We start from the raw sequence: 26150 nt of genomic DNA on the forward strand, positions 1-26150 counted from the left end.
CTAGCAACATTTAAAAAAACACAGCGCTTTGCTCTTTTCTAAATTCATCCAAAAAAGGCATTGCTGTGTGCCTCGCCTTTTCGAACATGCAAAGCGCTTTCTGTTTGATTGGAGTCTGATTCTTCTTTGTCGTTTTATAGCGGATGGCATTACCGCCAATTACTGGATTAAACAGTGCAAAATTATTAGTGTCCATCCAAAGTGATTCCATTCACAACTGTAGTCCGTCTAGTTATTTTTAAGTTTTTTTTTTTTCTATTTTTGTGTCTATAGCAGCATTCTCATGACCCCCCTGGGACCAGGTCGCAACCCCAGGTTAAGGACCACTGATCTAACTCATTGTTATGTTATGTTATACTCTTTAACATCTCTGAACAAAACCCATGCAGGCTCACCTTCTTGAGCCCAGAGAAGCAGCCTTAAATCCAGCCAAGGTGCCAATGTATCTACTGCTGCTCCAGCTGTGAAATCACATTAACTAGGTTGAAAACAGCTTTAGAGAAAAAACATGCTGACATGTAGCAGACGACTCAATGCAGAGAAAATGAAATGAAATAGTTCAAATCCGTTCAGACAGAGAAATGAGAGGTGCACTGAAGACAGGAAAGACAGAGTGAAAGAGAGAGCAATTGTGACAGAATGCAATGGAAAAGTTGGCGGCATAAATATTTTTTTTCCTTTTGTCAGTCAGTGACAGACGATCTGCAAGTGATGCATGTCGTTGGGTACAAGCGCACACAGAAATATATATATATATATTTATATATAAACTTTCAGGCTGTTTTTGTTGTGGTTTGGTGCTTGTGTTTTGTGTTTCCTGTTTTATTTTTAATTTGTTCTGCCTCCTGTGTCCATGTCTTGCTTTGCTTTCTTTCGGGTTTTGTCTAAGTGTTTCCACCTGTGTCTTTATCTTCACTCTTGTGTATTTATGTCTTTGTATTCCTGTTGTTAGTTTCCATTTCATACCATATGTCTATGTCAAGATGTCATCTCTGTCACTTGTGTTCCCCAGTGTTTTTGGATTATCTGCTTTTCGGACCATATATTTGGATTTTGGGATTATAGATTTATGTTGCTATATCTTAGAAAGTCTACCTCATCAAACTTTTAAAATCCACCTTGTCTCAATAAACTCTGTAAAACTGCATCTGCACTGCCTGGTGTCTTCGCCTGGGTCCAAATCCTGTTTCCTGTGTCAGTTCACTGAGCTGTGAATGTAAAAAGTTTTAATGTCAATGCTGTGATGTGTTTTCATTTGCAAATCACCAAAACCATTTTTACTCTGTATTCATTGTTTAAAGTGGTCATATTATGCTAATTTTCAGGTTCATAATATTATTTAGGGGTTGTACCAGAACAGGTTTACATGGTTTCATTTTCAAAAAACACCATAATTTTTTTATTCTACACATTGCTGCAGCTCTTCTTTTCACCCTGTGTGTTGACTGCTCCCTTTTGGCTACCGAGTGAGGCATCTCCCTTCTATTTGATCTTTGTTTGTTTGTTGCGTAGACGCAGTACCAAGTTAAGGACTACTAGCCAATCAGAAGCAGAGTAGATTGGGTCCTGACAAGCCAGTAACCACGCCAAGAGTTTAAGAGTGGTAAGTTATTTTACACCAGGGTGTGCCAAACTAGCCACTTAGACGAGCATCATGACATGTGTTGCAAAGGGACTATTCAGGAGCACTGTTTGGTCTTTGGGCTTTTTCACTTTACAAACCTATTACGTGCAGAAAAAAGATATATAACATAATTAAAAGAAGGGGAAAAGCCAAAAAGCATAATATAGTCTCTTTAAGACCTTTTTTACTCGCTTCCCCCAATCTATTCTTTTTAATTCATTCTTCTTCTTTTCTTTGCCCATTCTGTAACGCCCCTCCTCCTTTTCTTTTCTGAATATTTGACTTCCTATCTCGCTTTTTTAACCGGACAAAGTCAAATAATTTTGCACCACAACATCTTGTTTTTGTGTGAAAATTATTTCATAAAATCCTATTATAATTATTTCTGTCTTTTAAGAAACTAAAATGTGCTTTTAAACCTGACCTACTGTACATCAAACCACTTCTATTAATGAGCTCAGAGTTGACTCCACTGTTCCCTGACATCCAACAACATTATATACAGGCTTTGAAATGTCCTGTTAAAGTCTAACATGATTCAATAATGCAGAGTAAAGTCAATGTATTTAGTTTAATGCTCAGTTCAGTAACGTAATGTGAACAGTTTTATTATTTTAGTGTTTCTACTCTTTTCCCATTGACTTTGTGGAAGATGTTACCATGGGAACCACGGATTAGGATTAGGCTACTATCAGAAAATGAATTACAATTTTCTCTCTCTCTCTGTCTTCCTGTCCTCCAACAAAAAGTTTGTGTGTGTGTGTGTGTGTGTGTGTGTGTGTGTGTGTGTTATCTAAAATGGGATTCCTCTGAACAGACATTTAGAATAATAACACACTGCTGCTGTTAGTCTCTTCTCTCCTTATTTCCTTCTTCACCTCCTCCTGTTCCTTTTCTTTCTTTCTTTAACCGCTTCCTCTTGTGTTTTCTCTCAGTCTTCCTTTTCATTCCTGTTGTCCTCTGAACCCCACCGTGCTCTATTTGCTCTGTTTGCCCCCCTTGCTTTCTTCTCTCCTACCTTGTTTCTTTTACCTTATAAACTTACACACTCCTTTCCGTTTTTGGTCTTCTTTTCTTCTTTTTATACTTTTCTCCCCACTTCTCGTCTCTATCTCCACCTCCTGCCCATTTTTCCTTCCATCCCAAACCTTCTTTATTTTTTTGAAAGCTCCTCCTTCCTTTGCCTCCTTCCTCAATCCTTCCCTTCTTCCTTCTGAACTTTTCCATCCTTACTTCATTTCCACCTTTCTTCTTTCCATTGCCTGTTTTCCAGGGGCTGAGCTGGGATTTATCTAAATTAGTGGTCACAGAGGGACCATACTTTATACAGCTGGTCGTGTTATTATGCAGGGGTTGTCCTCCCTCAGGAAAATTTGAGAGTAGAAACCCTGCGCCTCTCCCATTTTTGCGTTTTCTTCCAAATTCAGCCAGTAAAGTGCTATGAAGCAAACAGGGGCACTTCAGGGGCCAATCAGATTTCGGAGAGGGCCAACGCCTCTCCGGCGCTTGTTGATGAGTGTTTTCCAAAGCTGAAGAAACAATCGACCAATCAGAATTTAGGCCGTGAGATTAAGATTAAGAATAAGAATAATCTTACATCTAGTTTACTTGTTACATACGTGAAAAAAGCGGCAGAATAAGAGTCGGCAAGCGTGGACGAGATCAACACAGCTGTTGTTGTACGTGTTGTTGTGGATGCACCAATAATAACTTTTACATTGCTTTTTTTGATCAATGTGAAAAATGTTTAGTTGACAGCTTCTAGCAAGACGTTGTGGTGACAGAAATGTCGACCCCTCCCAACAAGTAATCAGCTAACTGGTTTCAACTTCCCTTTACTCCAAATTATCAAGTTAGGCACTCGGCTCAGCTCTATTTCTCTATCCCTCATGCTAAGAAATCAATTGGCAACAGAGCTTTGTTCAAATGCTTAAAGCCCCAGCTGACTGGAATAATTTAGCTATTGATTTTTAGATCCCTACAGTATGATCACTTGGTTTGTTTAAGCAAACACTGTCTTGGAACCTTAACATGGACTACTCCTGTTATGAATGAAGCTGTCACTCTGTAAATATCCTGTTCTTGTTGTTTAAAACTGATTGTATTTTTATTTGGTGATCCACTCATACTGGTTATTCTGTATTTGCCATTTTGAGGATGTAATGTTCTTTAGGTTTCCATAATTAGCATTATTAGTATTTTGTTTTGTTCTGCACATTGACATATTGATAATAGTATTTCTTTATTTTGTCACTCCTCTCTTCTAAGGATTATGATATGTTAGGGCTCCCTCAAAAACGAGACTGCATCTCAAGGAGTTTATCCTAATAAACAAATCTGAATAAGCTAACATGAACACAATGTCAAACTAAATAAATAAAGTAAGACAAAATGCCAATAATTCTTTTTTTCTTTCCTTTTCTTCTATGTCCTCCTCCTCAGGCCCTCCTCTGAGTCCATCTTTCTTTCCTGTTTTGTTACCTTCCTAATTCTTTCTTCTTCCCATCTTTTTTTAAAATATCCACATGAAGCTATTCTTCTTGGTTATAAACTCACCAATTTGTCTGAAAAAAGGACAGATTCAATTTGGTTTTGGAGTAAACCGGCAGACGGAGTTTCTTTTCGCTCTTTTTATTCATATAACTACCAAAGTACTCCTCTACAACTCTCTTTCTCTCTCTATCATCTGTTTAACTCATTTCTCTCTCTGTCACATTCTTTCCGAGTCCCATTAATCTCTGCGCACACACACAGTGTAAACTCTCAGTGTGTTTTCACGATGAGATTTCCCATGATGCCGTGGGAAAAACAGTGGTGTCGTTCATCACTGAGGATGAAGTTTAGAGATGTCTCACACACACACACACACACACACACACACACACACACACACACACACACACACCTCTCTGGAGGTTGCTGGTTTGAATCCCTCTCCTGATACTCTGCTCAGTCTTCTCCTTCCTCCCCGGAGTTAAATAATTAAAACTCTGCCAGATGCAATTTGTCGTGATATATTTTGGAAAAATGGGCCACCTGACTGTTCACTTTGTTTCTATGGCAACCGGCTACCATCAACAGCACGGATGAGAAAGTGTCAGACACTTACAAGCTACTACTGCCAAACTTTACTACTACAACTGCTATCAACACAGTTAATACTTAATGTGTTAAAATCACCTTTTACGGGAGAGCTCGCTTCTACATGAATTAGTCATCCCTTTATGCAGTCTAAAATAACATCAAAGTGATTTGTCATTTATTATTATTAAAAGGAAGAAAAAGGGGTCTTTGGTGAATTATAAGAAATACTCGTCCACCCTCTGGAGGGTTGTGTAGTTGTAAAAAGGTAAAAAGTTTTTAGCTTGCAAGCAACGATCAGACAGAGACTTTTAGCAGTGTTGTTGAGTCTGTTAAGACTCTTCAGCTGATCCAGAATGCTGCAGCACGTGTTCTGACAGGAACCAGGAAGAGAGATCATATTTCTCCTGTTTTAGCTTCTCTGCATTGGCTTCCAGTAAAATCCAGAATAGAATTTAAAATCATTCTTCTCACCTACAAAGCTCTTAATGGTCAGGCACCATCTTATCTTAAAGAGCTCATAGTACCTTACTACCCCACCAGAGCACTGCGCTCCCAGAATGCAGGGTTACTTGTGGTTCCTAGAGTCTCCAAAAGTAGACTAGGAGCCAGAGCGCTCAGCTATCAAGCTCCTCTCCTGTGGAACCAGGTTCCAGTTTGGGTTCAGGAGGCAGACACCATCTCCACCTTTAAGAGTAGGCTTAAGACTTTCCTCTTTGATAAAGCTTATAGTTAGGGCTGGCTCAGGTGAGTCCTGAACCATCCCTTAGTTATGCTGCTATAGGCCTAGACTGCTGGGGGATTTCCCATGATGCACTGAGCTCCTCTCTCCTCTACTTTCTCTCCCTCTGTATGCAACCTTATCCCATTATTGCATGTTACTAACACAACTTCTCCCCTTTCTGGTAGTCTTGTGCTTTCTCGTCTCTCTCCTCTCTCCTATCACTTCCTGCAGGTTTTCTGGCTCTGGAGCTGTGGAGTCTGGAGCTGTGGTTGCGGGTCACCTGCTGCCCCCGTGTTCCTGCTCGACACCCTCTGCTGCAACGACTATTGTTACTAGTCCTATTATTATTATTGTTATTATAATCATTAACATTACAATTGTTATCATTAACACTACTATAAATATCTGTACCATTTTTCATTTAGTCTATAGCAACATCACCTTTACTGTCTGTACCTCTGTGTGTATATTGTGTAGGCTGCCTCCCTCCTCTCTCTCTCCTTCCATCCCTCTCTCTCTCTCTCTCTCACCCCAACCGGTCGAGGCAGATGGCCGCCCACCCTGAGCCATGGTTCTGCTCGAGGTTTCTGCCTCTTAAAGGAAGTTAGAGGTTTCCTTGCCTCTGTCGCCTAGTGCTGCTCTTGGTGGGAACTGTTGGGCTTCTGTAAATAACATCATAGAGTACGGTCTAGACCTGCTCTTTTATGAAAAGCGCTGTGAGATAACTGTTGTTGTGATTTGGCGCTATATAAATAAAATTGAATTGAATTGAAGAGTAAAGACCATACCATTATCTTCACCGGCCAAATTGACATTTGCAGATTGCTGTCTGGCCAACCCATTTTAACTCACAAGTCGTCACACATGGACACTTCGTCAAGACCCCTTGGCGTCAGTTTGTGACCCCTTTAGCGCCTTCAGCATATGTCAACCCTCCCATATTTTACAGTGTCAAACCTTTCAACCTTCATGAAAAAATAAAAATAAATCTGTTGTGTGTTTTTAAAGGATTTGCTCCATTCCCTCTGGTAAAGTAGGTGGCAGTATGTAGAACATTAACTGTAACTGTGACGGGAAGTCAACAGCTCCAGGCAATAAAACAATTATAAGAAGAACAGTGGTGCAATGAGTCCAGAATTGAAGATGCAGGGCTCTAAAGAGTATTTTACTCGCATATCCTTCTTTAAATAGACACCTGTGGGTAGGTTGAAACTAGTGGTGAACTACATACGAAATAATAATGAATACAATCTTTTTTAAGCCTAAGTAATATATTAACATTATACCAACAGTATACCGTGAGATATACTTTTATTTAATGTTAGAATATTATACTACTACAGTCATTTTACAAAGCAGGTGTACTATATAAGAGAAGTCTGACTGAGGAATCAGTTGGGGTGGGCAGATGGGCCAGCAGACTAGCGTTCGTTTCCGTTTGAAACAAAAAGTCAACATTTATTGTTTTTAGTTAAGTCAATTAAATATTGTAGTTATTTTAACCCAAACCATGATGTTTTCCTGAATCTATCCAAGTAGTTTTGGTACATAATCTTAACCAAATTACAACATTTCACAGTCTAATCAGACATTGCATATTTATTATTGCGAACAATGCTAAAGGGTACCGAGGGCGTTAAAAAGTGACACCCAGGAATCTTGACCAAGCGTCAATATGTGACAAGTTGGGAGAGATAACGTTTGTACAGAAATTTGAAAAGCATTTTAAACAGCTGTACTGTATTTTGAAACAGCTGGTAAACACCAAAGCTTTCCGTTTCACGACTTTATATTCATTTAATAGATATACCAATGTCAGTTAGACGGTTATCTGCATGAGAAATGAACATAGTAAATCGGTTATAATGATCAATTTGACCCGGACAGATGGGATCACTATAAAAGGTTTTCACTGTATAAAATGTGCTATCATCAACAGTGACACAGCTTGTTTGAATCTTGAAACCTTGAAGATATCATTAAAAGAAAACTTTACAATTTTAATTTCCAGAGGGGAAAAAATATAACCAGAGTCAAAAGGAATCTCACCATCTTCCTCAGTGGATGGAATTGGTTCAGCAGTTGTAGTGATAACTCACCGGCTTTAAAACTCATTTCATGTCATGGAGATAATTTGGTAATCATCATGTGACTGTTTTCTATGAAACTTCACACGAAGCGTCACAGAGATGTGTGTGCATTTGGCAGAAACAGGCAGAAAATGACTAGGAGCCCGTTCTCATTAGTTGTCCCCTGAAAGTACCGGATAGAAACAGACTGGATGACACACAAGGTTAACCATTTTAATATCGTCCAATCAGAAAACACAGGAAACCACAGCAGTGCAAACAGGAAGTAGGATTAAACTCTGCTCTACGACTTTCCGTTTCCGTCACAGTTTGGTCCTAAGTCATCGTCATTATTATCTCACCACCCTTTTCATCTACTTCAACATCTTAAGTTTTCACATTTTAATTTTAAGTACCATATTTGTATAATTTCCAGTATTTATTGTACATGGGACAGATTCATTGTGTGTTTTATGTCTGTAAACCAAATTTCCCTGACGGGACAACACAGGTTCAAAATGCACTGAATAATTAGCATAATAATTATAATAATACTAATTAGCTTTTTCACATCAGCAATTATCATTAGTGACTTGCCATCATCATAAAATCTATCATTGTTATGATTATGATCATAATAATTTCAATTATCATAATTTTAATCATCATGACTGGCACAGCAGTCATCACCACCACTGCGGCTGCTGTTATCTTCATCATCATCTTCATCACACACGCGCACACACACACACTGGACACACAGTGTATAGAAGCAGGCAGGCCCATTAATTCATATATGGCTCATTATTAACATCAAAGCCGGATCTAACAGAAGAAGAATAACTTCAAAAAGTCTGTCAACAGGACAGAGGATCACCACACCAGACAGAAAAGTTCATTATGATTCATTTGAAGTTCTTTTCCAAAATTCTTAAAAGTTGCTTCTCCAAAGATTTATCTGGACTTTGGAGATGGCCCCCTCAAAAGGTCCTATAGGTGTAGTTTTCCAGCGTTTTTGTGTCCAGCTCATAGTTTCCAAGACTCTGGACTCTACATTTCAGTCCATTATTTACATTTAAAACTCTGAGGGAAAGCAGGCATCCACACTGTAAAATCCATTGCGCTGTAAAGTCCATCACTTTGGAAGAGCCATATCCCATAGAGTCCATTGCACTGCAGAGCCCATTATAGTGTACAATCCATGCTGCAAGAAAATCTGTAGAGTCTGTCGTACATTCTGTCACACCGATACAGGGACTGTCTAGAATCTATCGCAATGCAGAGTTCCAGCTTTAATTTCCATCGTGCCATAAAATCTGTCACACAGTAGTTAATTTCTTATGACAGAACCGGTCACTTAGCAAGCAACGTTGTGCATTGAACAATCCATCACACTGCAAAATTAAAAGCCTTGTAAGGTCCATCACGCAGTGAAATTTGCAGCCTTGCTGACTCACACTGTAAATTCCATCACACCACAGAATCCATCATGCTGCAGAATCTGTCGTGCTGTAAATTCCTACATGTCCCATTTAAAAAGCCACATCATCTGCATATAATGACACTGAACATGAGCCAGATATTCTCAGTTGTCTTGTTGGCCACTTCTTTGCCCTGATTTTACTACCCTCAATTTATTTGTCCATCTGGAGACACAAAAAAGGGTTGACTGAATTCTAACCACTGATTGGCTACTAAAAAAATGTTAGTGTTTATTGTTATGACTTTAGTTTCTGTCCAGCAGCTAAGGCAGAAGTGCTTCATCCAACAACTTTCTGGTTTTGTGCTTTGAGATCTGTTGAGTTTTTGTTGAGTTCTAATGTGTTTATAGTCCAGCTGACTCCTTCAGTTGCCCACAAAGAAAGATTCTCATCCATCTGTCAGTTCCTTTATCCATTTAGCCCCTCAAATGAGTTACTTTAGTGTTTAACGAGGTCTCGAAATAAGGAGAAAGTTCACTGGCTGAATTTTTTAAAATTTATTATTTTTTATTTTAGTTTAAGGCTATGTTCACTTTCACCCATTTCACTTCCTAAAAAAGTTAATGTAAATTAGGTACTTTATTGGGTGACAAATTCCAACAATTAAATTAGAATGGCAGTATCCACAGAATTTGTAGTTTTGAGTAATCCCATGATGCTGAAGGCTTTGTCTATGCTGATGACGGACCACATGTTAGCCATTTGACAATGAAACCGTATCAACAGTAGCCCAACATTATGCTGTTCGGTACTTTTCTTCGATCTTAATTTACTATGAAATTTACAAATGCAACAGAAAACGATTAAAATTGAGGAAGAACAAAGCTTGATGGTGGTGAAAGCTTGTAATTTTTTGAATATTTTCTCTATTTGTTTGTCTCCATAGTAAAATCAACAGCAGATAACTAAGAATAAAATTAGAAGAAACACTGAAAGATATTTGTCTAGAAACATCCCTTGTTCTCTTTGTCCTTTTGCTTTTCTGTATGTTGTAAAATCAAACATTTTACATGTCTTTTTAAGACTCATTAAAACAATATAGCACACACACTGAGGAATATGCTGCTTCAATGGACTACATTTACCATCAACACTGACTGGACATCCACATTAAAAATAACCAAATTTTCCCTTTAACTTATTGTTCATTTTTAATTTATGTGTGTCCTCTGACTGTGACACACTTTGTACATTTGTATTTAATAATGGCAAAAAAACACTTAAATGTATAGATGGCACAGAAGACAGAGTTATAGACTTCTCACAGGGGAGACTAGAAAATGGAAACTGGAACTTTCAAATGTTAAATTCTTGGGTCAGTTTTTGTAAGGGCTATCCATAGTTCCTATTCCAAGTTCGTCAAACTGACTTCTAGCAAATATATATAAGATATCAGATTCAGTCTCTCCATGACACCTTTTATATATTATATCCCATCATGCCTGTCAGAACACTTTTTTGCCTCGTTAATTTGTTTTTACTTTAAGCGATTTAGTTTCCAGCTCTGCTGGTTCAAACCCCAAAACGGTCCACAACAATCCCTGCTATTCAGTGGAAAATTTATCTTCCAAATCTGGCATTCTCTGTGGTTTAGAGGTAATATTTGAAGGTATTATAAGCTTTTATATTTGAAGTACATTTCTGAAGCTAGGCTGCAACAAAGCCTCACAAACCATTTCCAAACTGCTGTTGTTTTTGATCCTACAAAGACAAAGCTGCTTTTAAATTCAAGCTGCAGCAGTTTAAATGTTGTGGAGAGTTAATGAGTGTGAATGAGTCCTCTGAGTGCTGTGATCAGAGGACACCAAACCCATGTAGTGTTAATTACAGCTCTGTTCAATAATCGACATGCACCTCACCGATGGAAATCTGCCGTTTAATGTAGCGAATACAGGAAGGTCTGATTTAAACTGTTCTGGGTCTCTGGTTAGTGAGGAATTTGGATTTGAGCTGAGATGGGTGCAGGCTTCCTCGTAAGTCAGCCCACCAAAAATGCAGGAAATTACAGACATGAAATGTCTTCCTTGTGTTAGAGATTGTACTTTTAAGAGTTTTATGTTTTGGATGTTTTCCCTGATTTGTTTCAGCTGATATCAATTATAGGTTCAAATTAGACAGTCACAGTTCCTGTTCAGTTCAGGTTCTGATATTCAGACCTGTGAGGACCTTTAGCTCAGACATGAAAAGCTGTCAAGAAGACAGGATTGCTAACTGCCTTGCAGGGGTGATGAGACACTGTCAACATCTGTGTCACCTGACCATACATGTAACTTAATGCCAAGTTGCATCACAACACATGTCGTATGTCTACCTTTCAGTATATCATGTAAGTCAGGAGGGTTCCACAGCATTTTCATTATGTTTGGATAATGTATTAAGGTTATTTTGTAGTTTACAGAAAACTTCCTGAAAACCTAGTTTTGAAGTCGATAAGCAGCCGCACCCACCATTACCTACTGCTGTAATATCTCATCCAAACAAATAATCTATCAGAAATAAAGTTTGAAAACAGATTTCTTTAAAAGCAAAACCAGCTGAATAAGTCAGTCTTTCTCTTCATTCTGTCATTTTTCCTATTCTGACTGCATCAGTCAGCTAGCAGAGCATTAGCATTAACTTAGCAGTCAGTTCACTCTAGCTAACTGGTGTAGCGTTAGCCATGGGCGGAGTTCGGAGGTTTGCGCAGCCACTGGTAGAACTGCCGCCGGTGGAGGCGGTGCCAGCGCACGTTGCTTTCAACGATCTCCAGCGCCCGCGGCAACGCAGGCCCTGCACCCATGCTGCTGGACTGGATGAACTCCTTTAACTGAGGAAAGAAGGGACGGGAGAAAGAGACGAAGACAGTGGAAATAATGGAGGAAAGGAGTTGAGCAGCCATGGGATAGTAGAAATGGTAAGACAAAATATGAGGAAGGATGGAAAGAAAAGGAGACAACAGAAAAGTAATTAGAATAATAGAAACCCCTCTGTGACACTCAAAGAGATAAGAAAAGACAAAAATATTGCAGCCCCCAGGAGACTAAACAGTTCATTACACCCCATAATATGATAGGGTTTGAATGAACTAACAACACACATCCTGTCCTGTAGTTAGAGATGTTAGTTTTGTCCTAAAGGTGGTGCTAGAGCACATATTTTAGTGTCATTAAAATTTAAGGGTTCATTCTTTGGCTTCTTCTCCATGGCAATGGCCGGCCAAGGTGCACTGTATTGTAGTATTTAGACCCATACGACATACCAAAATAACGGACAAAACATGATTTCTCAGACACAAAGTTAAAATAATTAAAACAGGTGGACATAACAAAAAAAAAAATAGGGCCGTAACATTATCCGGGAGAGTCCCATGTTTCTATGAAGTAACATTAAGGATATAACAAAAACCAAAACCAGCAGCCAGTCACACGTCACATTAGTGGAAGGAGTGTTTACATACTTATAGCAGATCTTATTCTATGGCCCAATCCCAATGTCCCCCCTAAGCCTTAAGCCCTGAACCCTCACAGACTTTACAGAGGTCACTTGGAAAGTGATTGAGTGCCCGAGTGTGCAAGGGCTCAAAATGCTGTAAACAGGAATGGGACAGCACGTTACCTTGACGACGCTGAAACACGTTGCACACTTTTTATTTTATGTTTTTGCCTGATTTTGAAGTCTTGCATACTCTTGCCCTACATAGCGGAGGAGAGGTAAATGTCAATCTGCATTTGTCAACAATCAGTGCATTATTGTTGGTCAAAACAGCATCATTCAGCAAAAACTAAAATGTGTAATAAGGTGATTGCGTTCCTCTGACTTCATATGTTCTATGTACCATCTTAAATATATGTTAAGAAAAATTTTAATAATTTTAGCATCACTGTTGGTTTCCATGCTTGTTTGTTTACCGTTCTTCTTCTTCTCTTGTGAGATTTGCTGTGATATTTCTCTCGCTTCTGGGTGTCCCCTGGTAACCCCCGTGTTTCACGTCATACCGCTATGAACTATGGGAAATTCCCTCAGGTAAAGTCTGCAGAAATGCGGACTTACGAAAAGGATTTAAAAGGGGCTCGCACACTATTTGACTCTGGGAGCGCCCTAAGCCCTCACAGACTTCCGGGGAATGCACCTCAAAGTCTGTGAGTCTGTGAGTGTGAACATTGGGATTGGGCCCAAGTCCTTATAGGCAAGTCCTGCCACTCGGCCGCAATCTTGGCAACGCCTCCTGGCAGCTATTTCAGACTAACAAGACCATTCTCTTATCTGAATGAATGGGGAGAGAGCCAAAACTGCACTTTTACTGGTCACCATGACATAAAAACTACATAAATAGAATCAGTAGTAAAATCTAATAAAATACCTGACAACTTTGCTCCAAAATAAGGTTTAAAGAGTTTTTCCCGACCGGTTATACTTCTACTACTGGGTTATACTTCAACACTTCCACGCATGCACAGTAGAAGTAAACCAGACCCTTACGTCAGTGGAACCACACAATTGGCTGAAATATGAGCTTTGGCTGTTAAAAGCAGACAATTGGCTGTTTAGTGGGAGGGGCGGGATAACTGCCATCTTTGCAGTTACAGACTTTCCCCATAGAGTTGTATTGAGGATGTGACTGAGTGGCGTGCATCCCCTATATAACGTCTCTGTCTTATTGTAGCCATTAGTGCCAAATAGTCAGGCAGCCAGTTTTAAATGACAGAAACATCCTATCAAGAGAAAGTGAGTTGTTAAAGCTAAACTAATAGGTAAAATTTCTAGCATGAAAGTTAGGGTATCAAAGTGAAACTTTGTTTTAACAGACAGTAATTAAATGGACAGTTTCCAGCATGAAAGGTGAGGTATTAAAAGGAAACTTTTTTGTTGAAAGAGAAACTTTGTTGAAGGAAGGAGGACAAACTTGATTTTTATTTTTTTTTCAAAGTTAAGGACTGAAGAGGAAACTTAGCGTTGTTCAGGGTTTGACAGATTCACTGGAGCGCAGGAGAAAATCCATCCCTTCAACTCACTTTAATGTAGTTCATATCGTTAACTCTGCACTCCTCTGCTCTCCTTTACTTTCCACTCCTCTATCTGTTCCCTCTTTCTCTCCCTATTTTCTTCTCCTCTACCCTACAATTCAGTTTTTATTTTTTAACTCCCAAGACACATTTTTTAAATTTGCTTAGTGGGTGGAAGCAGACTCGTTTTTACTTTTTTCATAAAACATTTTCTAGAAGATAAAATAAAAAGGCCCCTCATTCTTGTCATTTGAGTTTTTGTATTCTGGGGTCCCGTATTAATTCCTAGTGATTCTGTTCAGTCTTCACAGCCCACGCTGAGGGTGTTTTTTGTTACCACATAAATAGGAGTAGTAGAGATCTTAAACAAAACTGCTTCAAAAAGCATTCATATTAAAAACAAGAAAGTCGGATTCAAAACAACATTTTTTTCTGTCACTTCTCTGTAGTGTTTGATTTCTTACTTTCTTTCATTTTATTTCTGATTTCTACTTCCTCCTTTTGGAAAAGCATTCTCAAGTTTCATGAAAACCACTCTATTAAATAAAATATATAAATATGTGCAGTAGATGTGGAATAAATTACAGTAACAGTAACAATTAACAGGATTGCTGCTCTGTTCTCTTTGAATAATCAACAACATGATTATTCCTATGATGTTAGGTATTTCTGGAGAAATTATTAATGCCATGATTAATCAGAAGTACTTGAGTTTCTGCAGTTAACATCCTAGCCTCTAAAAGCCAAGCAGGCAGACAGAAAACATGCTATTTTCAGTCCTGCTAGCATATATGATACCAACATTAATATTAATGCTGATTGCTGACTTTCTTATCGTAAACATCACAGAGATTTGTGGATATGAGCAATTAAAAGGTCTGTGGTGGTGGAGAACCTATGTAAGAGGGGACCATTGTTCAGTTAAAAGTTGACAGCATAGGAGTTTATTAGGCTTTGTAGTAATAATTTCATAAATTATGATTTTTATAGTTCTTTGAGAAACAAGTAGATGTTTTACTAATCAAACAGAATCAGTTTGGACACAAAGTAGTGATATAATGATCACGGATCGTCCACCAAATTACATTATTAAAGTGATAGTTCAGGATTTTTGCACGCTTACCTTCCAATCAGACATCTAGTTCCTTTCTCAACCTTCTGAACTTCTGTTTTCCTACGCATATATGCAATTTGGCTGCATACTGTATAAAGAAAATTGCTGTCTGATGGAAGGTTAAAATATTCTAAATATATCGTACACTTGAATTGATACTGATTTTTTTTCCAGTGAGCCTTCTCGTAGGTGGCTAAAATATGTTTTGCTGCTGAGCCTGTCCACAGCAGTGCAATGCTAAGCTTCTGTGCCAGTACATCTCTCTGCCTCTCCAAACTGTGGACACACTGACTGCCATCTACTGGTCTGGCCATTAACATTTGTCATTGGGCATTTCCTGAAATGAGTGATTTTATGACACTGACACTATGGTTGAGGTTTGTTTAGGCACAATAACAACTTGAGCTGCCTTTTGACCAAAGGAACTATACCGGAACTGGGAACCTTTGGAGGCACTCACTGCGTTTCCACCGAAGGGACCAGTGTCTAAATTTAGTTTTAGGGTCTTTATTTTACCCCCCTAAAAGTCCCTGCTTGGGTGGTAGTACTTTCCGAAAGTACTGGTACTTTGTGGGGGTGGGGCTTGCCTTGCAGTGAATTTCTGAATGGGCGAGTAGAGGCTACTGGCTTTAAATCGAGCATGTCGGCTCTTCTTCTACGACTGCTGTGCTCCTCGCTTTTCCACCTTTGACCAAAGTCTCGCCGATCTCCGTCTGAGATTTAGGCTACGTCAGTATTAAATTTATTGCTCGGAAACAGCAGCCAGCGTGTGTTTACAGTGATAGTACAGGGTGCAGAGTTGTTGTTTTAAGTTTTCATCAGTCAGGAAGTTTCTACACAGAGTTGAAGTCTCATCTTTTCCAAAACAAGTGGAACAGCTGATTACAGCAGGTAATAAAGCTCGTTAAAAATCCCATTCCTCTGATGCTCAGGCAGACACAGACCTGTCCTGCAGCTGATCTGCAGCTCTTGTCGGCTGGAAATGTTTTAATAACCTTCCAAACTGTCGCAGTTTTATTTTTGTGTTTCTTTCTCTGTGCTGGAGTTATTTCATGAACGTGATGGCTTTATCAGGTTTGTTATTAAATTTTTTACGAACTTCATTGTGTGTCTCTCGCTTATACTCTCACACAAAAATGGTTTTAATGGTCAAACAAAGCCTGCAGTTTTTCATTATATTCCAATCAAATCTGATGCTTATTTATAAATATTGCTCATGGATAATGGGTACAAATAATGATGCCTGTGCATCACTTTGTACGGTGTGCAGGCCTACAGCCTGGGTCAGCTGGTTAATTTGCCTAATCTTCACAGGTCTTTAGACCACAGTGGAAACGCACACAACAGTGGGCTGAAGGAACCTTTTTGTTCCTTGAAAAGAGATCCCAGGTACTTTTGGTCGAAACGTGGCTTTGGTTAAGGTTAGGGACACATCGTGGTTTGGGTTAAAATTACTAAGGGAACCTTCATTGTCATGGTTAAAATGATTACTACTTGCTTAACTTTAGGGAACACTCAACCAATTTTGAGTGTCAGTAGGAAACAGGTATGTTCATCCATCCACTGTTAATTTCACCCTATGAGGACTTGGTGGCTCTATGAAAATGTCACAGTATTCCCTCCTTTTCTTTTCAATTTTTCAACATGAATGTATGTCCTCACTGGGCATTTTCTGAAATGAGTCATGCTGTCATTTTTCTTGTAAGGACAGCCTTGTTATACAAGTGTGACTATACTGAACAACAAAATTGTCTGGTGTTTTTTTTTTTAACCACTGAAGCTTACACTGCCTGGAGCAGGATGTGATGTTTTCCACGTTTGTTAATAAAAGGATATCATTGTGTCAAATGATCTTGAACTCCTATCGGCACAGATGAGAGGCAGACACAAGATGTATTCATTGTGTTCATAAGGTAACTAGATCGAGATATTGCTAATGTTGGTAATTTATGCATTCAAACAACTAAGAAGGGGTAGTTTAGCTGTCACATACATGAAATTCCCTTATCTTACCATTGTATCTTTGAAGCCTGTTAGAGTTAAGGTTTGGCAGAGGGTGGAAATTGGCCGCATTTACCTGTAAACCTGCCCCACAGAGTTCCTTCAGGACCTCAATAATGTGTATGTGTGTTTGTGTATTTACCTCATTGAGTTCTCTGTCAGTGTTCAGGAACTCTGTGACTCCACTGATGAGCTTTGAGTTCATGAACAACGCTTCACCATAACTGAACAGAGACAGCGAGAGAGACAGTTAGTATTTCAGTTCAGCAAGTATTTTGTTCACTTAGAGTGCAACATGTACAGATCCTCCACATGGTCCGACTCTCTCAGTCCCTCACCGTGCATTGAGGATGTCCCACTTTTCCCTGAAGTATTTCCAGGCAAGGTTTCGACCCTGCGGGTTTCTGCCCACGTGGATGATGACATCAATCACATCCTGCTCTGGAACCAGGTCAGAGGTCAAAGAAAGGTTCAGTAACCTGGGAGACACAGAAATACAGCCAAGTTCAGTAACCATGTTGAGTAATTACAGAGGTTACAGAGGTAATTACAGAGTAAAAAAAACAGCCATTAGCTGTAAATCTGTACAATGGAGTATTCCTGTGTGTGCTATCACGTGGTCATCAAATGCTTCATATTTAAAAAAACTTTACTTAAGCTAGCATGGTAACAAATATCATGCTACTGCTCATGTTCATGTAAATTGTTAGTATGCTAATGTTTTGTGGCATGCTAAAACAGCTTGCTTGCATATCTTGAAATGTTCAAGCATTGTAATAAACCGCAACATGCTTACTAACATATTAAAACATTAGCATGTAGATTTTATGTTAGCATGAATTTCATTATTGTATAAACTGTACATGCAAAAGTATTGACCAGTGAGTCACACGTTCACTTAAACTAGCAGAGTAGAAGTGTGATCTTTGTAGTGTCTGTGTAAAATATTATAATGCTAATGTTTCATAGCATGCTAGAAAATTAGCCTGTGGACCATAGCATGATTTAGCATGAATTTTAGTATTTTGCATATGTTAAAATGATATATAAATATAAATAAACATATACATAAATATATAAACATTTGCATGTTAACAAATTTTACAATGCTAATCTTAGCTTTTGGGTAATATTTTAGCCCAACAGTTAACCACAAATGTAAATTAAATATTAGTCCAAACATTAACACACATTAGATTGATAATTACTAGCTGTTGGCTGAGTTTAAATGAACAGAGACGTAAACTGGATTCTTCTGAATGCAAGGGGGGTGGGGAAGTGGGTGGCAATAAAAAAATATTTTTAACTGTCAGATGTGTTTCTCTCTTGTCATCAGAAAGCCATAGTATTAAGCTGCCAAACACACAAACACAGGCTGTGTATCTGCTTATGTAAAACAAGCAGAAAAGGTCACGTTGCCAGATGGAAATTTACATTTTGTACCTTGAGGGTGCTTCTGTCAAATCATAAATCACTCCTCTGAAATGGTGACACGACACAACAGCTACAGTAATCTGATTACTCCCCGTTTGTCATAGTTTGAAGAAATTCATGGATTTACAGAAACCTGGAGTATGGGTTGTAGAACAGTGATAATTTGGACGTGTAAACACATTAATCCAAGTGTTTTTTAAGACTGTGCAAGAGAGAAAAAGCTGATGTTCATACATCTTACAACATTGTGTTTACTTTCACCTTCCTTTACTTGTTTCCATTTCTCAGTATTTTCCTGTCCCTCCTCTGGTGTGTGTTTGTGTGTGTGTGTGTGTGTGTGTTTGCTGGATGTTTGTAGCTACTGTCTTTTCATTAAACCCCCAAATCAATTTTCTCTTTTTTCCCACAATCCCTCAGAGTTGAAACCATTTCCTGTGTGACCAATCAGTGTGTTTGTGTGCTGTGGTTTTTGATTTCTTGTGTGCTTCAGTGTGTGTGTGTGTGTGTGTGAGATAGCTGCAGTACTACCTCTCTGATTGCAGAACAGTTTACTGTGGCTGGAAAATCAATACCTGACACACACACACCAATCTGTCTCACTGTACAGTTTTGAGTATGTGTGAGATTTTTTATTTTCCTCAATGAAAGATAGTGGCAGTTAGCTCCAGACAAAACACTTCTCTTAACACACACATACACACACACATACAAGGCCAGATTTATGTACATGTACCGCCTCTGGCAATTTTTCACTACATCTTTCATTTAATTTGCTGTTTGTTTCGATAAGAGTGCACCACGAAAATAATAATAACTTGCTGCAGTTAAAAAAAAACATCACAGTTACCTTTCAGTCAACTTAGATCTTTGGTCAAAGTTTTGTTAATATCATACTGTAACAAGTTAAAAGCAGTCACCCTCTTTCTTACATTTAAACATTTGAGGACTCAACATTAGAGATTTGGGAGTCATCTGCTGAAAACTCCGCTGTCAGAAAATCTAACTTAAGCAGACATAAGCAAACAATAAGGCTCATGATATACTTGTTTGCACCCATTCATCTTTTTATATTAACAGTGGGTCCAAAACGAAAGTCGGTTGTTTGCATTGGCAGACCTGCAGAGAATTATCACCAAACTCTGCAGTTCCCCGCAGCTCTACAGAGTGTTTTACTGTCTATCAATGTATTGCTTTAATTTTACAGCCTGCAACTTTACTGTTTTGGTTCAGTCTCACTGCTCTCATTAATCTGGTTTCCAGCAGCACCAGGCAGCTGGTTTCAGCAAACAAATAAGCTCTGATAAACACTACCCACCCAGCACCAGCTGGCAGCAGCCGGACTCAGGCCCCATCCACACTACTGCGTTTTCGTTTTAAAATGAGACCTTTTGCTGTGTTTGCACCTCCCTTCCAGACTAAAACCGCGAAAATGAAGACCTAAAACGGAGAAGTTACCAAACGCTGCCGACCCCGTTTTCGTTTTAGTGCGGACGGATTAAAATGAAGGACTTCAGAAACGATGACGCCGGCGCTCACCTTTGGCAGAAACAAGATGCTACTGACGGGAGTTTTTGACTTGGTATTTTTATTCAAATATTTGTACTGTGCAAATAACACTGTGTATGTTGCCGTTTACTTTGCGACGACTCCCAGTCTGTTTTCCGCCGCCACAGTCGCTTTAAACTCCTGTGTTACATTCAGTAACAGTCCCAGCTTGTTTTTGATCCGTGCAAAAAAATTTGGTATGATTCTTTGTCTGCATTTATTTATTCTTTCGCCAAATCTTCTGTAACTACGGAATAGACCATCTGCTTCATGTTTAAACTGGGAACACGCATGCCCAGCGTATGTGAACAGCTACTAGATGTGCGTTAGCAGTCGTTATCATGTAGAGGCAGATCAACTCTGATACGTAGCTAAAATGCTTGTGTGGACGGAGATCGTATTTGTTTTAAAACTCTTTTTAAACAAAAACTGAGTAGTGTGGATGGGGCCACACTTAGAGGCTAGCTGGTGAAGAAAGTAAAGTTGCAGGTCCGGACAGGAAAACAATGAGCTCTAACTTGCTTTTAAAGCAAGCAATTGTTCAAACAAGCTGTCTTATACATCATTTATACATATTTATCTTTTGTTGCAAGATTAAACCATCAAACCTGACACACGCAAACACAAACAGCAGTGTCATTTGTACCTGTTGAGGAGGAAGATGTTGTCTGAGCATGTCAGAGCCTCCAGCAGGATCTTCTTCTCTGAAACGGCGTTGGTCGAGTGAAACTTCATCCAGATGAACTCCCACACGTCCTCGTCCATCAGACTGACCCCAGTGCAGTAAACTATGTCTCTGATGTTGGGAGGAATCCTACAAAGGACACAAAATCTAGCCATCACACCGAGCCAATCTGCCACAAGACATTTCCAATACAGCAAAATCAAAGTGTGCGTTTGTGCAGTAAAAGCAGCAGAGCCAGGATGTGAATGTGAGAGTCGACCAGGAAAGTAATAAAACTAAAAACCCTGATAAGACACATCCACAGGATTAACCAGGACTCTCTCTGGACACTAAGCGAGAAATTCAGATTTCATTAGGGAGCTCCATTAAAAAATCCCTTCGCTTCTCCTGTGGACTCCTCTGGTCATAAAATGCAGAGACAAGACAAATTTAAAGGCACTTTCCCACCAATTGGGACCCTGACAAGTCTCAGTAATGCTAACTGGCATGTGCACTTCTGAATATATTACGTTGGAATACTTTTGGAGTTTGAAGAAGTACAGCAGTAAGTACTGACAATATTACTTCTGTCTTACAAGTCCTTGATATGCGCCATGTTTGAAGTCAACCTGTTAAATCATAATCTTAAACCTTAAACCTCATAAATCATAATCTGGTCAGATTTATTAATGAGATTATCTAATAACAGATGGGTGTTCTTAGATACTGAGCCAAGATTTGGGACCCTACCGCTGGGCTTGCTTGGCAAACTGGTTCCAGACGTGGTACCTGAGTAAGTACTTGACCTGACCTTGTAAACGAACACATGGTGGCTGGGCTCATGCCGTGTTGATGTCAAATATTGTTTTTCCGAGCAGCTGAGCCGGAAAAAAACATTCCTATCAGCCTGGAATTCAGAGGGCAGCAACAATATCTCCCACTTGGTGAAAAAGTCAACAATCCAGTGCCTACATAAGTAAACCTTTATATGTGGCAGTCACATCTAAATAAAGTCCAATATTAATACAAATATGATTGATTCAGATAAACTGAAAGCCATACACAGTTGTTGTCTGGTGCTCGTTTGTATCTGGTTTCACTTGTTAAGGAACTGCTCCAAATACATAACATGGCTCATTTAGGCTGTAAATCCGGAGTGACTACAAAGCTATCCAACGTGTTCTCATCTCAGGGCGTCATATTTTGTATATTTGTCTGTATTTGACGCCCTGGGATGAGACCATGCTCAGCTTTGTGTAGCCAACCATTTTGGAATACATCCAAGTCAGAACAACCAGAGGTTTTCTGGTTTTCGACTCTTTTGACTTTGCATGAATGTGCATAAGACCTGTGGGTTAGACGTAGGAGCAATGCCCATATAAACTCAAACTACTTAACCTTAAGCCATTTCAGTCTATTTTGGACCACTGAAACTTATTTTAAAACTATGGTTTTAAGTTTCATAGCCAGTTCTGATAACATTGTCCCCGTTAAACTAAATGCAGAGAATCACTAAAATAAAAGTGTGGTCACACACACACACACACACACACACACACACACACACACACACACACGAGTGGTCAGATGATTCAACATGTTGTAAACAAGCTTAAATTGAAATATATTAACTTTGGTGTAAAACTGAAAGTGAGCACATCCATAATCTTACTAATAATACTCCATCACACTGGAAAACCTTAACTATATACAACTACAATAAATTGAGCAGGGAGTGGGTTTGTAAATGAACACTGTGTTGCAATAATTGAAATGAAATAATACACCCATAACCTTTGTTTTTTTACTCTTAAAACCTGCCTGATCATCTGACTGTCTCACAATCATACAGAACATATTATTATTTTTTCCTCCCCGTTCTTGTTTTACAGTGTAATACAAGTAGAGACAATCATACAAAATGTGAATTTAATTCTGGTTAAACACAAACTGCCTCAGTTTATTGGAGGCAGAGCTTGTGCAGGATGAGCAACAGGAGCAACTACTCATAGTCTTGGAGTTACTACAGGTAACTACCGTTTCTGTTGTTGGGTGTTTTTATACACGAAAAGTACAACACTGACACACACACTCTCTATGCCCCAGCTGGTTACTGGCCTGAATCATCAGTATAGCAAAGTTACACATTACCTTCACACTATAATGTATGTGTGTGTCTGTGTACGTACTTGACCCAAATTGTCAGCAAACCAAAACCAAAAACTTTCATCACAATGCAGTGAGCTCAGCTGGCAGCAAAAATTATATACTGAACGCTGTGTGTGTGTGTGTGTGTGTTCTGTGAGAGTGCAGAGTGAGTGATGCGGGGACAATTACATCATTCACCGACCTGGGAAATCATTTTAGAGATGCTCCACTTAAGAGCAAGCTGCAAAACACACACACACACACACACACACACACACAGAGGCTAACTTCCACATTACTGCTGACAGTGGCTTAAGTCCTTCTCAGACGACAGCTGCCAAACACAGTGTACTCAAGTGTGTGTATTTATGAATGTGAGTGTGTTTCACTAGATAACACGTTGTCTAAGCTACCACCAGGTTATTTATCATGTAAAACATTAAGTACTACTGAGACTACTGCAAAAGCTACACTTTACTTTACTATGATTTTCCTAGTGGACTAGTGGTCTAAGTTCAAGCCATTAGTCGACTAGTCGTTACACATTTCTGATGTGATTTAATTGTTAAAATATGTATTTTGGGGGCAGAAAATCATTCATTACAGAGAAATACAAAATTGTAATATATACATTTTACACGGGGCACGCAGCGAGCCGCCTGTTAGCGACAAACAGTATTGATTTTGAATGTGTCGGAACAACCAGCAAGGAGACTGAACATTTTGTTAATTTATTTCAAAGCAGTAAGTCTTGTTTCAAAATAAAATCCAACATAACAAGAACAAATACTTGCAGATTTGGATGATGATGTATGAAATTACTTTTTAACTTGTTACAAACTCGCTCCTCTCCCGCTTCAAGCCTCTCCTGTCCTCTCAAAGGTCTAAGGTGCAGCTCCCGAACAGAGTTTGTTATTTTTCTTGCAACTAACAAACTAATGAAAAGTTGGTCGACTAAGACTCCTCTCATCAACGGTTTAGTCGACTATTAGGGGGCAGGCCCAACTATTTAGTGTACAGCTATTATTACTATTTATCACTTGTACTTCTGCAGCCACTGCTGTTATTCCAAATGAAAATAACAGTAATAATGTAGAGTTTTTCTCTGCAGAATATAAAATAGAGGAACAGAGTCTCTGAAAACCTCCAGATGGCTCTGATCCCATTAACTAACACACTGTGTGTGTATGTGTGTGTTTTAATAGTCTGTAGAGGATGTTTTATGTCCTAAAGCTCTATCTTTCTCCTGAAATATCTCTCCCTCCCACTCAACTCTTCCTTTGCACCAAACTCCCATTCTGACAGTAAACATGTCTCTCTCCCATCTGCTCTGTCTGTCTGACTCTGCAGTCTTAATGTCACTCTGAATTTTAAAAATCACTCCGCTGGAGTGATAAAACATTTAAACTACCCGACCCAGCAACTCGGTCAAGTAATTAAAGCCTGACTAAAGAAGACGTGCTTCTGAAGTGCCTATACTTTCAATCCACACCAACTTCGACCTCTGTTACGGCTCAGAACCAGCTGTCCTCTCAGCTGTGTAGGTCCTCAGGTACCGAAAGAAACTGGCCAAACATATTTTACAACACAGACCTCAATCATAAATTTTATAGACAAGAATAGTTTCTAATTAAGCTCCATGAAAAACTTTACGCGCTCATAGTGAAACTTGGGGCCTTGATTGATAATTATATATTTACATGTCACATGTTGATAAAATATTTAAGTAGGAGATTTGAGTGACAGGCTGCCTTCCTAAGATTATGATTCCAAAACATGCAAGAGGGAAAAAAATGAGCAGGGCCCAAATTGAATTAAGTCTAAGGGCCCGGTTATCCTAGAGAAGAAATGGTTTGTCCAATCACGTCAGAAGTCAAAAGTTTACAGTCGTTAACTGACAACCACACAGAAAGAAAAGCCAGCCGTCACAGAGAGGGAGCTCAAACTCAGCTTACTTTCACTTTCACTTTCTGCACAGCTGACCAGTCACATCCTGGAGTGTCTGTGAATGTCAGATTTTGCAGTTTCGCAAAATTGTGGATAGACACAGACCCCCCAGATCTAAGGTAGGAGAGTTGTGGAGGAAACGTTTCCAAAGCCATTTGAACTCCTGACAAACAGTTCTGATGGAGTATACTCTGCCCTCTTTTAGATATTCTTTGGTTTTATTGAATTCACAAAATTATTAATATTTGTTATGATAACGAGGAATACATTAATCACAGCCTCTGCCCAGAAACTGTACAGTTCAGTGGACCTGCAGGGCAGCCGCCCCACTCTAAACTAACAGCTTACATGTCAATCCTCGTTTTTTTTACCTTAATGCCTTTGATCATCATCTGTGATGTGAGAACATTTACACTCAGCAAGAGAAATAAAAACTGTGCTTCCTGGTCATAGTTCAGTAATAAAACCCTAGCTGATGGAGCATCTCTCCTGCTGAGCTGAGAGCGTTTTCCACCACCCTCTTCTGTTTCCATCAGTTTTATAGTTTAGCCTGCAATATTGTTATCCTGCAATGCTCTGTGTAAAATCATCATCAGTGTTTGAGGTGGAAACTCTAGGGTGAAGACAGTGAAAATGACCATTGCCAGTGTTAATGTCTGTTTGAGTCTCTTTGGATCGACTGCATTTTTGGACCTTTGGTCCCTTTTAGATAAGACTTATGAATATATACATGCTGGTTTTCCATGGGTATGTTCTGGATTGGGTTCAAAATATTGGACTTTTGAAGTTGGGCCCTATATCCACTGAAAAAAAAACCATTCATACTGTATTGGACAATTTACGTCCAATGCCAACACTCATTACCAACGCAGGAAGTAGTGTCCCCTATATGTAACAATACAAAAAGTGTGGAGGTTGGGGTGGTGTAAGGGCATGTAGAGGACTTTCACGAAGGAGAGGGAGTCACAGACCGTGTATTAACTTTCAACAGTAGTGTGAAAGGGCTAAACGCTGCCTTCAGCAAGCTAACATGCTAACAATGATTATGCCAAACTGCTGATGTTAAGCAGGTATAATGTTGACCTTGTTCACTATCTGCTAAAATTAGCTAATTAGCAGTTGTTGCAGTTATGTGGTCATAAACCAAAGTGTTGGAAAACCAATCCGTCTTAAAGTTGTTGAGATATTTCAATGTGGACTAAAGTGGTGGACTGACCGATCAACCAACAGGCTATCCCTAGTGACACGGCACTAGCATGGCTAAAACTCTAGTTTTAAGACCTCCATTAGTTCAGTATTATGCTTATCTGTTCCATTAATTTGTGCTTAATCAAAT

General features: G+C 39.1%; 1 protein-coding gene across 2 annotated transcripts in view; it reads right to left on the reverse strand.

Annotated features, from left to right (window-relative positions):
- Positions 1-7718: 7718 nt before the first annotated feature.
- The window catches only part of LOC119895745 (thyrotropin-releasing hormone-degrading ectoenzyme-like), a 210228-nt gene continuing 191796 nt past the window's right edge, over positions 7719-26150 (reverse strand). For both annotated transcript variants that reach the window (XM_038709043.1, XM_038709042.1), the window contains exons 17-20: positions 20702-20869; positions 17415-17555; positions 17219-17300; positions 7719-11785 (exon numbers count right to left, since the gene is read on the reverse strand). In XM_038709043.1, coding sequence (XP_038564971.1) covers positions 11633-11785; positions 17219-17300; positions 17415-17555; positions 20702-20869 — 544 coding nt within the window. In that variant the 3' untranslated portion in view covers positions 7719-11632. The remainder of the gene's footprint in view (positions 11786-17218; positions 17301-17414; positions 17556-20701; positions 20870-26150) is intronic.

Source organism: Micropterus salmoides, unplaced genomic scaffold (genome assembly GCF_014851395.1).
Source record: "Micropterus salmoides isolate LMB-PRFRI ecotype aquatic unplaced genomic scaffold, ASM1485139v1 Ms_hic_scaffold_9, whole genome shotgun sequence".
Classification (NCBI taxonomy): domain Eukaryota; kingdom Metazoa; phylum Chordata; class Actinopteri; order Centrarchiformes; family Centrarchidae; genus Micropterus; species Micropterus salmoides.